This window comes from Pongo pygmaeus, chromosome 11, assembly GCF_028885625.2.
Source record: "Pongo pygmaeus isolate AG05252 chromosome 11, NHGRI_mPonPyg2-v2.0_pri, whole genome shotgun sequence".
Classification (NCBI taxonomy): Eukaryota; Metazoa; Chordata; class Mammalia; order Primates; family Hominidae; genus Pongo; species Pongo pygmaeus.
Genome location: NC_072384.2, coordinates 36,378,738 through 36,392,656, shown reverse-complemented (window position 1 = coordinate 36,392,656; position 13,919 = coordinate 36,378,738). Strand labels below are relative to the sequence as shown.

General features: G+C 33.8%; 1 protein-coding gene across 5 annotated transcripts in view; it reads right to left on the bottom strand.

Moving 5' to 3' along the window:
- THSD7B (thrombospondin type 1 domain containing 7B) overlaps positions 1-13,919 on the bottom strand; it is a 906,384-nt gene that overhangs the window by 597,279 nt on the left and 295,186 nt on the right. For all 5 annotated transcript variants that reach the window (XM_054478924.1, XM_063647426.1, XM_063647428.1 and 2 more), the window contains one exon: positions 12,191-13,001. In XM_054478924.1, the coding sequence (XP_054334899.1) occupies positions 12,191-13,001 (811 nt within the window). The remainder of the gene's footprint in view (positions 1-12,190; positions 13,002-13,919) is intronic.

The following is a 13,919-nucleotide window of genomic DNA, read 5'->3' as shown; positions in this document are numbered from 1 at the left end:
TTTTTATTCACGCAAACAGTAAGTATGAATCACTTTCCTATTTATATAAACAGTCTTCCTAGTCTATAGCTCAGATATTTTAATTCAGATGTACTTTTACTCCAAAAAAATAAAAAGGAAACAAGGTGAAACAAAAACAAAAATAAAAACTGAAGAGAGAAGACTATTGCATTTCACAAGTTAAGGTATTATAAAAAGTCAATAATAGCATCATTGATATGTGAGAAAGAATGATGAACAGACTATATGACAGCTATTTTTAAATGTAATAATGGAACCTCAGAGAAACTCCTGTCAAAATAAAAGAGAAAAATTAGGACGTGCACTGAGACAAGTAAAAGCAAAGGATCTTTAAGCACAAGAAGAAAATCAATGATGAGAGAGCAGAGTAGCAGCAAGAATAATACAACTGCCTACCACATTGCAAAATATAACTGAAAAGAAAATCGTTTGAGGCGATTATCAAAAGTCAGAGCAATCAATGAGATAGCTAGCAAATGGCATTAATTAAAGCTCTGTCATGTCCTAGATTGATAAAGTGACTACAGGAGTTTACATTATAGAAGTAAAGACAAGCTCTTCCTATTCCAAATGACATAATAACCAACAGTAGCCATAATCAAAACAGAGGAAACAGAATGCCACTTGTCCCTACAGTGTCACAGATACTACCAAAAAGAAACAGACCCGAAGTTAGGCATATGAACAGAGTAAAAGGAATCTGTTCTTTAGAACAAATTATAATAATTTTAGGGAACCCTATAGTTCATCCTAGAAGTCAATAAGTATACACAGGTATTAATGATTTTCTGAAAGCATCCAATACACACACGAAAAATGTCATTTTTCAGAGATTAATCTGAGCCTTTTAGTAAAAAACCCTGGTAGAGTATGCCAACATAGTTCATCAAGTTGGACAGAAATGAGACAGCAATGTCAACTATGTTATCACATAACTGTCAAGAGTTAACATTTTTGTTTTTGGCAATGAAAGTTACAGAAGTAGAAATGTCCTCATCTAGCATGATATTTTTCTAAAACCTAATTATTTTATGATAATATATGAGCCATTTCATAGTCCTTTGAAGACTAAATGAGAGTTATAGATTTCATGACATGATAATTTAAAGAAAAATGCTTCGGTTCAATCTGCTGTCTAGAACTCAAAAGAGATAATGGTGACTTCTGGTTTCCACTCTGGCATGTAAGGAACTTCAAAGTTGTCACTCTTTCCTCACAATAAGAAAAAAGCTAAACAATCTGAAAATCAATAACCCTTCTTAGATCCATCAGAGAATCGAAGTCATAGAGAAAATGGCTGCCTCCAAAACAGGAGAGGCATATACAAAGAATCACAACATAGTAGAGGAAAAGCCAGGAGAAGAAACCACTACTAGAATCAGGACCAGAGTAGAAAAACTTAAACTATGATTGACAACTTACTGGAGGCTCAGTGTCTACAATCTTTATAGTTAAAAACTTTAAGGGAGCCCAGTTCTAGTGAGGACCCTATACTTTTGTGAGTATACCTTCAGCAGCCCTGCCAGGTTCTCACAGTGAAGATGAGAAAAAATTTTCTTCATGTTTCAGCAGGGGAAAGGAAAAGTAGGCATTTTGAAAGACACCAAGAGAATTCTGTTTTTCTTAGTTCTGCCCTCACAGGAAACTATCTTAGGAAAGCCTAACAAACTAGGGTTTTACCAGACTCTGATATAAAAGAAGGCATATACCCTTCTAGCCTTCTTGTCTTACCTGAGTTGGGAGTGAAAATGGGAAGAGACTGAGAAGAATTTGTGAAGGTCACAGTCCAGAAACAGGCTTAATAAAATATTAGAATCTAATCATGGGACAAAAGACTCTTTCCCCGACTCCTGAAACTTAGCAATCATAAATAGGGCTCCTGAATTTTATTAGGGGGTTACAATGGAAAAAATTGCTTGTTTCAGACCTTATTTAGAAAGAAGTCTCTAAGAAAACCCAAAGACAACAGAAAAGAAAAAATACAACAGAAAATGAACAAAAACAAGGACATCAAAGGAGATTTTTAGCCCCTGACACCTACAACTATAGCAAACACAGTGTACCTCCAAGTCAGGTAAATATAACAACGTCACACTAAAAGTCTAATTACCTCTGTTCCATTTGCCTGGTACATCATGTCCAGCTTTCAACAAAATATTACACAGCACATTGAAAGACAAAAAGCATAGTTTGAAAAGCTAAAGCAAACATCCAAATGAGATTCAGATATGGCAGAGATTTTAGCATTATCAGACTGGAAATGTAACACAACTGTGATTAACATACTAAAGGTTCTAGTGAAAAAGTAGACAATGTGCAAGAACAGATGGGTATTGTAAGCAGTGAGATGGAAACCCTAAGGAAGAATCAAAAGAAAATGACAGAAATCAAAAACATTGTAAAGTACTGAAAAGTACCTTTGATAGGCCCATCAACAGACTGGATGGAGTCTAGGAAATCAGTGAGCTTGAAGAAATGTCAATAGCAACTTCTAAAACTGAAATTCAAAAAGGATTAAAAAAGATTGAAAAGACTATCCAAGAACTATGGTAGGACTACAAATGATGTAACTACACATAATAGAAATATTGGTAGGAAAATAAAGAAAGAAAATGACAGAAGAGATGCTTAAAGTAATAATGGCTAAGAATTTTCCAAAATTTATGGCAGACACCAAATCACAGATCCCGGTAGCTCAGGGAAAATCAAGCAAGGTAAATACCAAAAATATCCACGTCCAAGCATACCATATTTGAACTGCAGAACATTAAAGACAAAGAAAAAAATTATTTCAAGAAGCCAGAGGGGGAAAAGCACACCTTACCTATAGAGAAGGAAGGACAGAGTTATATTAGACTTCTGCTCACAAACTATGCAAGCAAGAAGATCATGTGCTATTGAAAGTAAAAACCTGGCCAGGTGCAGTGGCTCATGCCTGTCATCTCAGCACTTTGGGAGGCTGAGGTGGGCAGATTATTTGAGGTCAGGAGTTCGAGACCAGCCTGACCAACATGGTGAAACCCCATCTCTAACAAAAATACAAAAAAATTAGCCAGGCGTGGTGGCACATGCCTGTAGTCCCAGCTACTCAGAAGGCTGAGGCAGGAGAATTCCTTGAACCTGGGAGACAGAAGTTGCAGTGAGCCGAAATCATGCCACCACACTCCAGCCTGGGAGACAGAGCCAGACTCTGTTTCCAAAAAGAAAAAAAAAAAGCAAAAACTGACCAACCTAAATTCTATATCCAATGAAATTATACCTCAAAAATAAAGGAGAAATAAATATTTTCTCATATAAAAATTGAGGAATAGACTTGCTTTGAAAAAAATGTTTTTAAAAAAGCTTCAGAGAGGAGGAAAATTATATAGGTTAGAAACTCAGATCTACAAAAACAAAAACTGACAATTGGAGAAGGAATTAGGGAGAATAAAATGTCATTTATTTTTCATATGCAAATTGATCTAACAAATAATAATCTGTTCAAATAATAGCAACAATGTATTTGGTGATTATAGGTTATAAGTACGTGAAATAAATTACAGCTATGATGTAAGGGATGGAAGAGAGCAATTCAGAATACTCTGTTATAGGATACTTATGCTGCCTGTGAAGTTTATATAGTGTTATTTGAAAGTGGGCTTTGGTTAGTTGTAAATGTACATTGCAAATTCTAAGAAAACCACTAAAAAATGCTTAAGATATGTATAACTGATATGCTAAGAAAGAACAAAAAAATCAAACAACATAAAATGTTCCATTAAAATCAGAGAGGACAGAGGAAGAGAGGAAATAAATAAATGAAAACTGAAAGCCTTTCCTCTAAGATCTTGAAAACAAGGATGCCCACTGCCACCACTACTATTTAACATAGTACTGAAAGTCCTAGAGCAATCACACAAGAGAAAAAAATAAAGGACAAACCAATTGGAAAGGAAGAAGTCAAATTATCCTTGTTTGCAGATAACATAATCTTATATTTGGAAAAACCAAAAAAATCCACAATTATTAAAACTGATAAATTCAGTAAAGTTACAGGATACAAAATCAACATATAAAAATCAGTAGCATTTTACATGACAACAGCTAACAATCTTAAAAAGAAATGAAAAAGTAATCCCACTTACAATTGCTACAAATAAAATAAAATACATAGGAATAAACTTAACCATATAAGTGAAAGATCTCTACAATGAAAACTATAAAACACCAAAGCAGAAAATTTAAGAGGGCACAAAAAATGTAAAGATAATCCTTATTCATGGATTGGAAGAGTCAATATTGTTAAAATGTCTCTATTACCCAAAGTAATCTATAGATTTAGTGCAATCCCTATGAAAATATCAATGACATTTTTCACAGAAATAGCAAAAACAATCCTAAATGCAAAAACTCATATGGAACCATAAAAGAACCAGATTAGGCAAAGCTATCCTGAAAAAACAACAACAACAACAAAAACTGGAGGAATCACATTACCTGACTTCAAATTATACTACAGAACTATAGTAAACAAAACAGTATGGTACTGCCAAAAAAGCAGACATACACACCATTGGAACAGAATTGAGAACCCAGAAATAAACCCATACACCTACAATGAATTCATTTTTGACAAAGCTATCAAGAACATACACTGAGGAAAGGACAGTCTCTTCAATAAATTGTGATGGGAAAACTGGATATCTCTATGCAGAAGAATGAAACTAGACCCCTATGTCTCACCATACAAAAAAATCAAATAAAAATAAAAGAATTAAACCCAAGACCTCAAACTATGAAATGACTGCAAAAAAACACTGAGGAAACTCTTCAAAACATTGAAATGGGCAAAGATTCTTGAGTAATACCCTACAAACACAGGTAATCAAAGAGAAAATGGACAAATTATATCACATCAAGTTAAAAAGCCTCTGCACAGCAAAGCAAATAATCAACAAACTGATGAGAAAATCCACAGGATAAGAGAAATTTTTTGCAAACTACCAGTCTAACAAGGGATTAATAACCATATTACATAAGAAGCTCAAACAATTCAATAGGAAAAAATATAATAATACAATTTAAAAATGAGCAAAAGGTCTTAATAGACATTTCTCAAAAGAATACATAGAAATGACAAACAGGCATATGAAAAGGTGCTCAGCATCACTGATCATCAGAGAAATGCAAATCAAAATTGAAATGAAATATCATCTCATCCCAGTTAAAATGAGTTTTATACAAATGACAAGCAATAACAAATGCTGGCGAGGATGTGGAGAAAAGGGAATCACTATACACTGTTGGTTGGAACATAGTACAACCACTATGGAGAACAGTTTAGAGGCTCCTCGAAAAAGTAAAAATAGAGCTACCATACTATCTAGCAATCCCACTGCTACGGACACAAAAGAAAGAAAATCAGTACATAAAAGAGATAGATGAACTCCCATATTTACTGTAGCATTATCCACAATAGTCAAGATTTGGAAGCAACCCAAGTGTCCATCAACAAATGAATGAATAAAGAAAATGTGGTACATATACACAATGGAGTACTAGTCAGCTATAAAAAACAATGGGATCCTGTCATTTGCACCAACATGGATGGAACGGGGGAAGTCGTTAAGTTAAATAGCCAGGCACAGAAAGACAGCTTTGCATTTTCTCACTTATCTGTGACAACTAAAAATTAAAACAATTGAACTCATGGAGCTAGAGAGTAGAGGCTGGTTTCCAGAGGCTGGGAAGAGTAGTGGTAATTGGGAGAAATGAAGATTAATGGGTACACAGTAACAGTTAGAAAGAATGAATACAACCTAGTATTTGCTAGCAAAACAGAGTGATATAGTAAAAAATAATTTAATTGTACATTTTAAAATAGCTAAGAGTATAATTGGATTGTTTATAACACAAAGGATAAATGCTTGAGGTGATAAATACTCCATTTACCCTAATATGATTACAATGCATTGCATGCTTGTATCAAAATATCTCATGTAACCCATAAATATATACACCTACTATGCACCTACAAAAGCTAAAAATTAAACAAAAAAATAAATTAAAATTGAAAAGGAGCAAAGAACAAGGACAATAAATGAAAAATAATGACCACAGTAAATATTAGTACAATTGTATTGATGCTCACTTTAAGCATAAATGGTCTAAATACACTAATTAAAAGACAGTCAGAGTGGATAATAAACAGCATCCAATTATATGTTATCTACAAGACAGATGAATACACTTTTTGTCAGTAAGCATTGATATACTACGCTAGCATGAATCAAAAAATGTTGGAGTAAGTATCATAATTCCAGACAATGGAGAATTTACAGCAAAGAAAATTGTCAGGGATTAAGGGGGGCGGGGGGTGGGCATTACATAATAATAAAGAGATTACTTCTCCAGTAAGATATAGCAAACATTAATATGTATTATCTAACAACAGAGTATCAAAATCTATGAGGCGAAGTCTGTTATAACTGCAAATAGACAAATTTTATATTGTTTTTGGAGACTTCAACACTCCTCTTTAGTAATCGACGATCCATCAGGAATAACATCAGTAAGAACATAGTTGAACTGAACAGCACCATCAATCAACTGGAAATAATTGACATCTATAGAATATTTTATCCAACTACAGCAGAGTACACACATTCTTCTCAAGTTCACATAAAATATTCAAGATAGGCCATATTTCTGGGCCATGAAACACACCTTAACAAATCTAAAAGAATAGAAATCATACAACATATGCTCCCGGGACACAATGGAATTAAACTAAAATTAATAACAAAATAGATAACCCCAAAATATATGGAGATTAAACAAGACACTCTTAAATAACACATGGATCAAGAAAATCTCAAGAGAAATGCAAAAATATTTAGAACTGCATGAAAATAATGCAAATTATCAAAATTTGTGGAACAAAGAGAAAGAGCTTGAGGAAATTGAATGCATCTAATAGTAAAGAAGAGAGATCTCAAATGAGTAACCTAAGTTTCCACCTTAGGAAACTAGAAAAAGAAGAGCAATTAAATCTAAAGTAAGCAGAAGAAAAGAAATAATAAAATCAGAGCCAAAATCAATGAATTTAGAAAAAAAATCAATAGAAAAAATCAACAAAACCAAAAGTTGGTTTTTTGAAAGCACTGATAAAATTAATGAACCTCTAGCCAGGTTAGGGAAAAAAAAGAGAGAATACAGATTATTAATACTGGAAACATAAGAAGGGTAATGATTAATAATACCATAGCTATTAAAAGGAAAAAGGGATATTATGAACAACTCTATGTCCCTAAATTTGATAATCTAGATGAAATGAGCCAATTCCTTGGAAGACAAAATCTAGCAAAACACACAAAGAGAAATCAATGATATGAATAGTCCTAAATCTGTTAAAGAAATTAAACCAGTATTTAGTAACTTTCCAAATCAGAAAGCATGAGGTCCAGAGGGTTCACTACCAAACATTCAAGAAAAAATTATACCAATTCTCAACAATTTATTTCAGAAAATGAAAGCACACAAACTACTTTCCAATTCATTCAATGAGGGCAGAATTACCCTAACACCACAACAAAGACATTACAAGTAAAGACAGCAAAGATCAACATTTCTCATAAACATACATGAAATAATTCTCAATAAAATACTAGCAAGTCAAATCCAACACTATATAAAAGGAATTTAATTTACGTCACAACTAAGTGGGATTTATTCCACATATACAAGGCTGGTTCAACATTTGAAAATCAATTAATGTAATCCATAACATAAACAGGCTAATGAACAAAATCATATAATCAGATCGATAGATGCAGAAAAAGTATTCAACAAAATCTAGTGCTTATTATAAGGAAAATTCTCAGAAAACTAAGAATGAAGGGGAACTTCCTTGACTTGATCAAAAACACCTACAAAAAACCTATAGTTAATAGAACACTTAATAGTGAGAGCATAGATTTCTTTCCCAGTACAAAAAAAAAAGAATGTCCTTTCTCATCACTCCTGTACAACATTGCACTGGAAGTCTTGGCTAATGAAGACAAGAATAAAATAAACAAAACATATTCAGATTGGAAAGAAAGCAATAATCTTTCTTTCTTTCTTTTCAGATGACATGCTTATCTATGTAGGTAATCCCAAAAAATCAACAACTACAGCAATGAAAATCTCTGGATAATATGTAACTATAACAAAGTTGCAGGACACAAGGTTAATATAAAAAGTTAACTGTTTTCTTGTTATACCAGCAATGCACAATTGGAATATGAAATTAAAAACACAATACCATTTATGTTAGCACCAAAAAAGGTAAATTATTATAAATCTGACACAATATGTACAAGATATATTTTTTAAAAAACCCTCCAAGACCCTGACAAAATAAACAAGATTTAAATAAATGGAGAGATATCCCATGTACCAGAATAGGATGACTCAGTATTATCAAGATATTAGTTCTTCCCAAATTGATCTTACATTATATGCAATCCCAATCAATATCTTGGAAATTTATTTTGTGAATATCAAAAAGTAGTTCCAAAGTTCATATGAAAAAGCAAAAGATTCAGAGCAGCCAACGCACAGGAAGAAAAAAATTAGGAAAACTGACACTTCTCTGCTTTACGATTTACTATAAAACTACATTACTCATAACATTGTGTTACTAACAAATAATAGATAGCAAAATAGAATAAAAGTTGAAGGCAGAGAATAGATTCATACCAACATAGTCAACTGATCTTTGTCAAAAAAGCATAGGTAACTCAATAGAGAAAAGATATTCTTTACAATAAATGGTGCTGGAACAACTGAACATATAATAATCTTTTTAAAAAAGAATGCAGACATAGAACCTATACCTTCCACCAAAAAACCTCAAAATGAATCACAGACCTAAATATAATAAACAAAATTATCCAACTCATAGAAGAAAATATAAGAGAAAAATTTAGTTGACTTTGGGTTTAGTGATATTTTTAAACACAACACCAAAAAAAATGATCCTTGAAAAAATATTGAGAAGTTGGACTTCATTAAAATTAAAAATATTTTCCCTGTGAACAACACCATCAAGAAAATGAAAACACAAATCATAGACTGTCAAAAATATTTGCAAAACACATATCTGATAAAGGACTGGTATCCAAAATATACAAATAACTCTTAAAATTCAACAATAAGAAAACAAACAATTCAATTGAAAAATACACAAAACATCTGAATAGACAACTTATCAAAGAATATATACAGATGGCAAGCAAGTGTATGAAAAGATGTTCAGCATCACGTCATTAAGGAATTGAAATTTAAAACAGTGAGATACCATTACATACCTATTTGAACGGCAAAACTCCAAAACACTGACAACAAATGCCAGTGATGCGACAAAATAGAACTTCCACTAATTGCTGGTGGCAATGCAAAGTGGCACAGCCATTCTGGAAAACAGCTGGGCAGTTTCTTACAAAACTAAACATACTCTTGCTATACCATACAGCAATTGCACTACTTGATATTAACCCAAATGACTTGAAAACCTATGTTCACAAAAAAATACACACATAAACTTTTATAGCAGCTTTATTCAAAATTGCCAAAACTTGATAGCAACCAAGATGTACTTCAATAGGTGAATGAACAAACTATAGTACCACAAAATGGAATATTATTCAGTGATAAAAAGAAATAAACTACCAAGTCACAAACAGACATGGAGCAAACTTAAATGCATATTGCAAAGTGAAATAAGTCAACCAGAAAAAGCTACATATATAATTCTAACTATATAACATTTTTTAAAAAGGCAAAACTATGGGGACAGTCAGTAAAATGATCAGCAGTTGGGGTTCTCAAGGAGAGAGGGAAGGATCAGTAAATAGAGCACAAGGGATATTTAGGGGAGTAAAACTGTTCTGTATAATACTGTAATGGATCCATGTCATTATTCATTTGTCAAACCTACAGAATGTACAATAAAAAGGGTGATTCCTAATGTATAGTCTTTATGTGATAGTAATGTATTGATATTAGCTCATCAATTGTAACAAATGCACCTGCTGCACACTGAATTGTGTTCCTCCAAAATTCAAATGTTGAAACTCTAACCTCCATTTTGAATATGGGAACTTTCTGATGTAATCAGGTCATGAGAGTGGAGCCCTTGTGATGGGATTAGTGCCCTTATAAGAAGAGACATAGAGTGCTCTCTTTTTTTCTCTCTCTCCCCCACCATGTGAGGACACAGCAAGAAGATGGCCATCTTTAAGCCAAAAAGACAATCTTCATCAAGAACTAAATCAAGACACACCTTGAATTTGGACTTTCCAGCCTCCAGAACTGTGGAAATAAATTTCTCATTTAAATTCCCAAACTATGGTATTTATTTTTATTAACAGTTAGTCTTAGGCAATTCAAGCTGCTATAACAAAGTACCAGAGGCTGGATGGCTTAAAAAACAACAGAAATCTATTTCTCATAGTTCTAGAGGCTGGAAGTCTGAGACCAGGGTACCAGCATAGTCACATTCTGGTGGGGTCTCTCTTCTGGCTTGCAGACTGCTGAGTTCACATTGTATCCTCAAATGGCAGAAAGAGAGTGAGAGGAAGCTCTCATGGCACACTAATCCCATCTATGAGAACTGCATCATCACGACATAATTACCTCCCAAAGGCCCCATGCCTCCTAAAAACATTACACTCAAGGTTAGAATTTCAATACATAAATTTGGGGAGGGGAACACAATTTGAACTGTGTTATGCACTCAATGTTTGTGTATATAACTATAAAATGTTTGTTTATGAAACTATCACATGAATGCAAGATGTTAATAATAGGAAAAAACTGTATGTTGGAGATAGTGAGGGAGTATACAGGAACTCTCAGTACATTCACTCATTTTTTCTGAAAACTTGAAAATTGATCTGAAAAATCAAGTCTATTAAAAAAAGAAAAACATTGCAAAAATGCGCAAACAAAATGAAAAGATTCTATGTAATGCTCACTTCAGCAATACAGTATGGAATATTAAGAAAACAATGTATTTACACAACCCCACACATATTCAAACAAATTGCATGAATCATTTGCTTAATCTGGACTTCAAAGAAGTAGGCAATAAAAAGCTGCAAATCACCCTTCAATGGACTTGCCAATTTCATATGGCATAAATCAGAATGAAGCATCAAGGATAAAATATACTCATCTGTGAAGTCAAATGGAAAAAAAACAATCATCACATTACTTTGTTCATAAACAACACTGGTAGTCTTCTGGGCATCTCCTGGTCAGCTGTGGATCCCAAGAAGGCAGCAACTGATGAGAATGATTAATTCTAAAGACAAGCATTACGTTGTTTGGTAATTTAAGTACTATTAAAAGGCATCTTAATTTGGAAGAAACTTAGTAATACACCAGTGCTTCATTTAAGACCCTCTGGGGGAAAATTAAACAAATACTACTTTCAATATATTTCTGTGAGTTTATGTCATGATGTTTTAGACTACAATTTAAAATAAAACAAGCATAAATTTGAAACCTAAGCTGTTGCTTTTAATAGTTTATTTCTTCTCCAGTAGGTCATTCTAATTACTGCTTATGCAAGTTAACACCTTTATCAAAATAATGACAAAGAAAGCACTCTTGGAACAACTTTTCGGTATTATTGCTAGTATAAAGAATGTACAACACAGATGTCAAAGAATGTTGATAACAGTGAAAACAAAAGTAAACAAATAAAAACAAAAACAAAATTTTAAAGGACAAATGTTCTGAAAAACAAAAATATTTACATAATTCATATCCCAAATTTGAAATTGAACTTGAATTTTTATCATTATGAGAAGCCCCTTAGTCTTCTATCACTGTAGTAAGGGCCGATCTATTTTTATACTAGTTACTGTCTTGATAAAATGTGGAAATATATGACTTATCCTATATATATATATAATTGCAGTACTAATCACACAAGAATGTTAGAACACTGCTTGGTCTAAACTATGCAATTTCAAAAACCTCCCAGTGAAATTAAAAATTTCTTACATGAAACTTCTAAAAACCCAAATTATAAACCTCATTGCCATTTTCGCTTTGTAGAAAATCATAAAGAAGCTTTATAAAGTTGTACTATAAAATATTTTAGGTGAATCAAATACAAGCATCAAAGGTCTCCTACCTTAACATAGCATTTTGTCCATCACTTCTTGTACACGAAACCTGCCGGGTTTGATAACCTATCTCTATTGCCCAAAACTTCGAATGATGATGTGCTTTGTAACTTTGATGTTTAAAGGTGACTCGCTCATTTGAATCAGAGTTAAAATCCAGAACAGTTCTTCCGCTTGGATTAATTTCTTTAAGATGAGGCAGTCTGCATTTACTCCATGGTCCAACCTTAAGGCTAAATGTATATTCCTCTTCCCCAAGAGGACAGGAAATGGGAGCATCACAGGCTCTTGACTCAGTCAGATTTGGACATTGCAAACCACCAAAGAGAGGGGGAGCTATGACCGCGCGAGTTCTATGCTGCAATTTCTTCCCACATCCCTTGCTACAGTTGGACCATGGTAAGAACTCAGATACCACACAATCCCGGGGACAAGGAATGAGGCAAGCTTGTTCTGTAGGAGGCAGAGGGACAAAGTGTTCGCATATTTCATTTGCAACCATAGTTCGGTTCAACTTCTGAATGCAGCGCACCGTCCGGTGCTGCAGTCCATGCTGAGCCGTCACACACTCTGCAGTCCGAGGCTTGATTTCACCGTGAGCGTAAGGAACAAGCACACAGTGGTGCCAGTCAGAAACCTCCCACTGAAAGAGGTCACTGTGCCAGTCACAGACTCGGAAACAACTTCTTTCCTTTGGAGGCCTGTTGCTCTCACCACAGTTAGACAGGTGACTTGTCCACCCGTCAACATGAAAACACCACACTGCCCGACTCTGGACTCCTCCGGGACCACAGTCTCCTGTACACCTTCCCCAGGGACCTACAGGCAGAAAAACAAGGATGTTAATTACTCAGAGATTACATTCAGCAATTCAGAGGTAAGTAGAAGTCAATTAACACACTTTCCAACACAAGCAGTATGAAATTAGGAATTTTGCTGGAACAGAGACAATATAATTTAGTGGTTCAGAATGTGGACACTCTTGTTGAAATAAGCATTCCATCAGTAATGTAAACTTGGATGAATTATTTCAACTTTCTAAGCCTTAGAAAGTTCCTCACCTATATAAGGTAGAAGATAATAAAAGCACCGACTTGTAGAATTGTTCTGAAGATAAATGATATAATGTGTCAAGTAGAAAATACAAATTTAATAAATGATTGGTACCATTATAACTACTACGTTCCAAAGCCTATACATCTAACTCAATATTAATACTTTCCACTGAGGTGGTGTTTCATCTAAAAGAAAAGCCCTAAAGCCAGGATTTTAATAAAGTAGAATTTTTCATATTTCCAGTCTTTCAGCTCAAGCTCTAAGAAGCTCAGAAGAGAGATATGTTTAACATCATAAGTTGCCAAAGTATCCTATTTTCATTTTCAAAATAATTGTCCTCAGTTTTGGTTAGTACTTGCAGAGTGAATTGCATGAAAATAACAATGGGGTGCAGGGGAAAGGTAAGGTAATAAGAGAAGCAGCAGCACTGAATTGTCTGTGGAAATTCTGCCCCTAGAATCCTTGAAGTGTATTCATTTTGATTTCTGATGGGTACTGTCTCCAGGTAAAGTTCCCAACATTAGCTTGTAATATGCCAGATCTTTTAATTAACTAATTCATTTGTGTATGAAAGAGTCCAAGAAATGGACAGATGAGGGAGCTGCCCATTGACGTTTATCATGTTTTTTGCATCTGATCTACAGACATACCAGCAGGCCTTATCCAGAAAGTTGATATCTT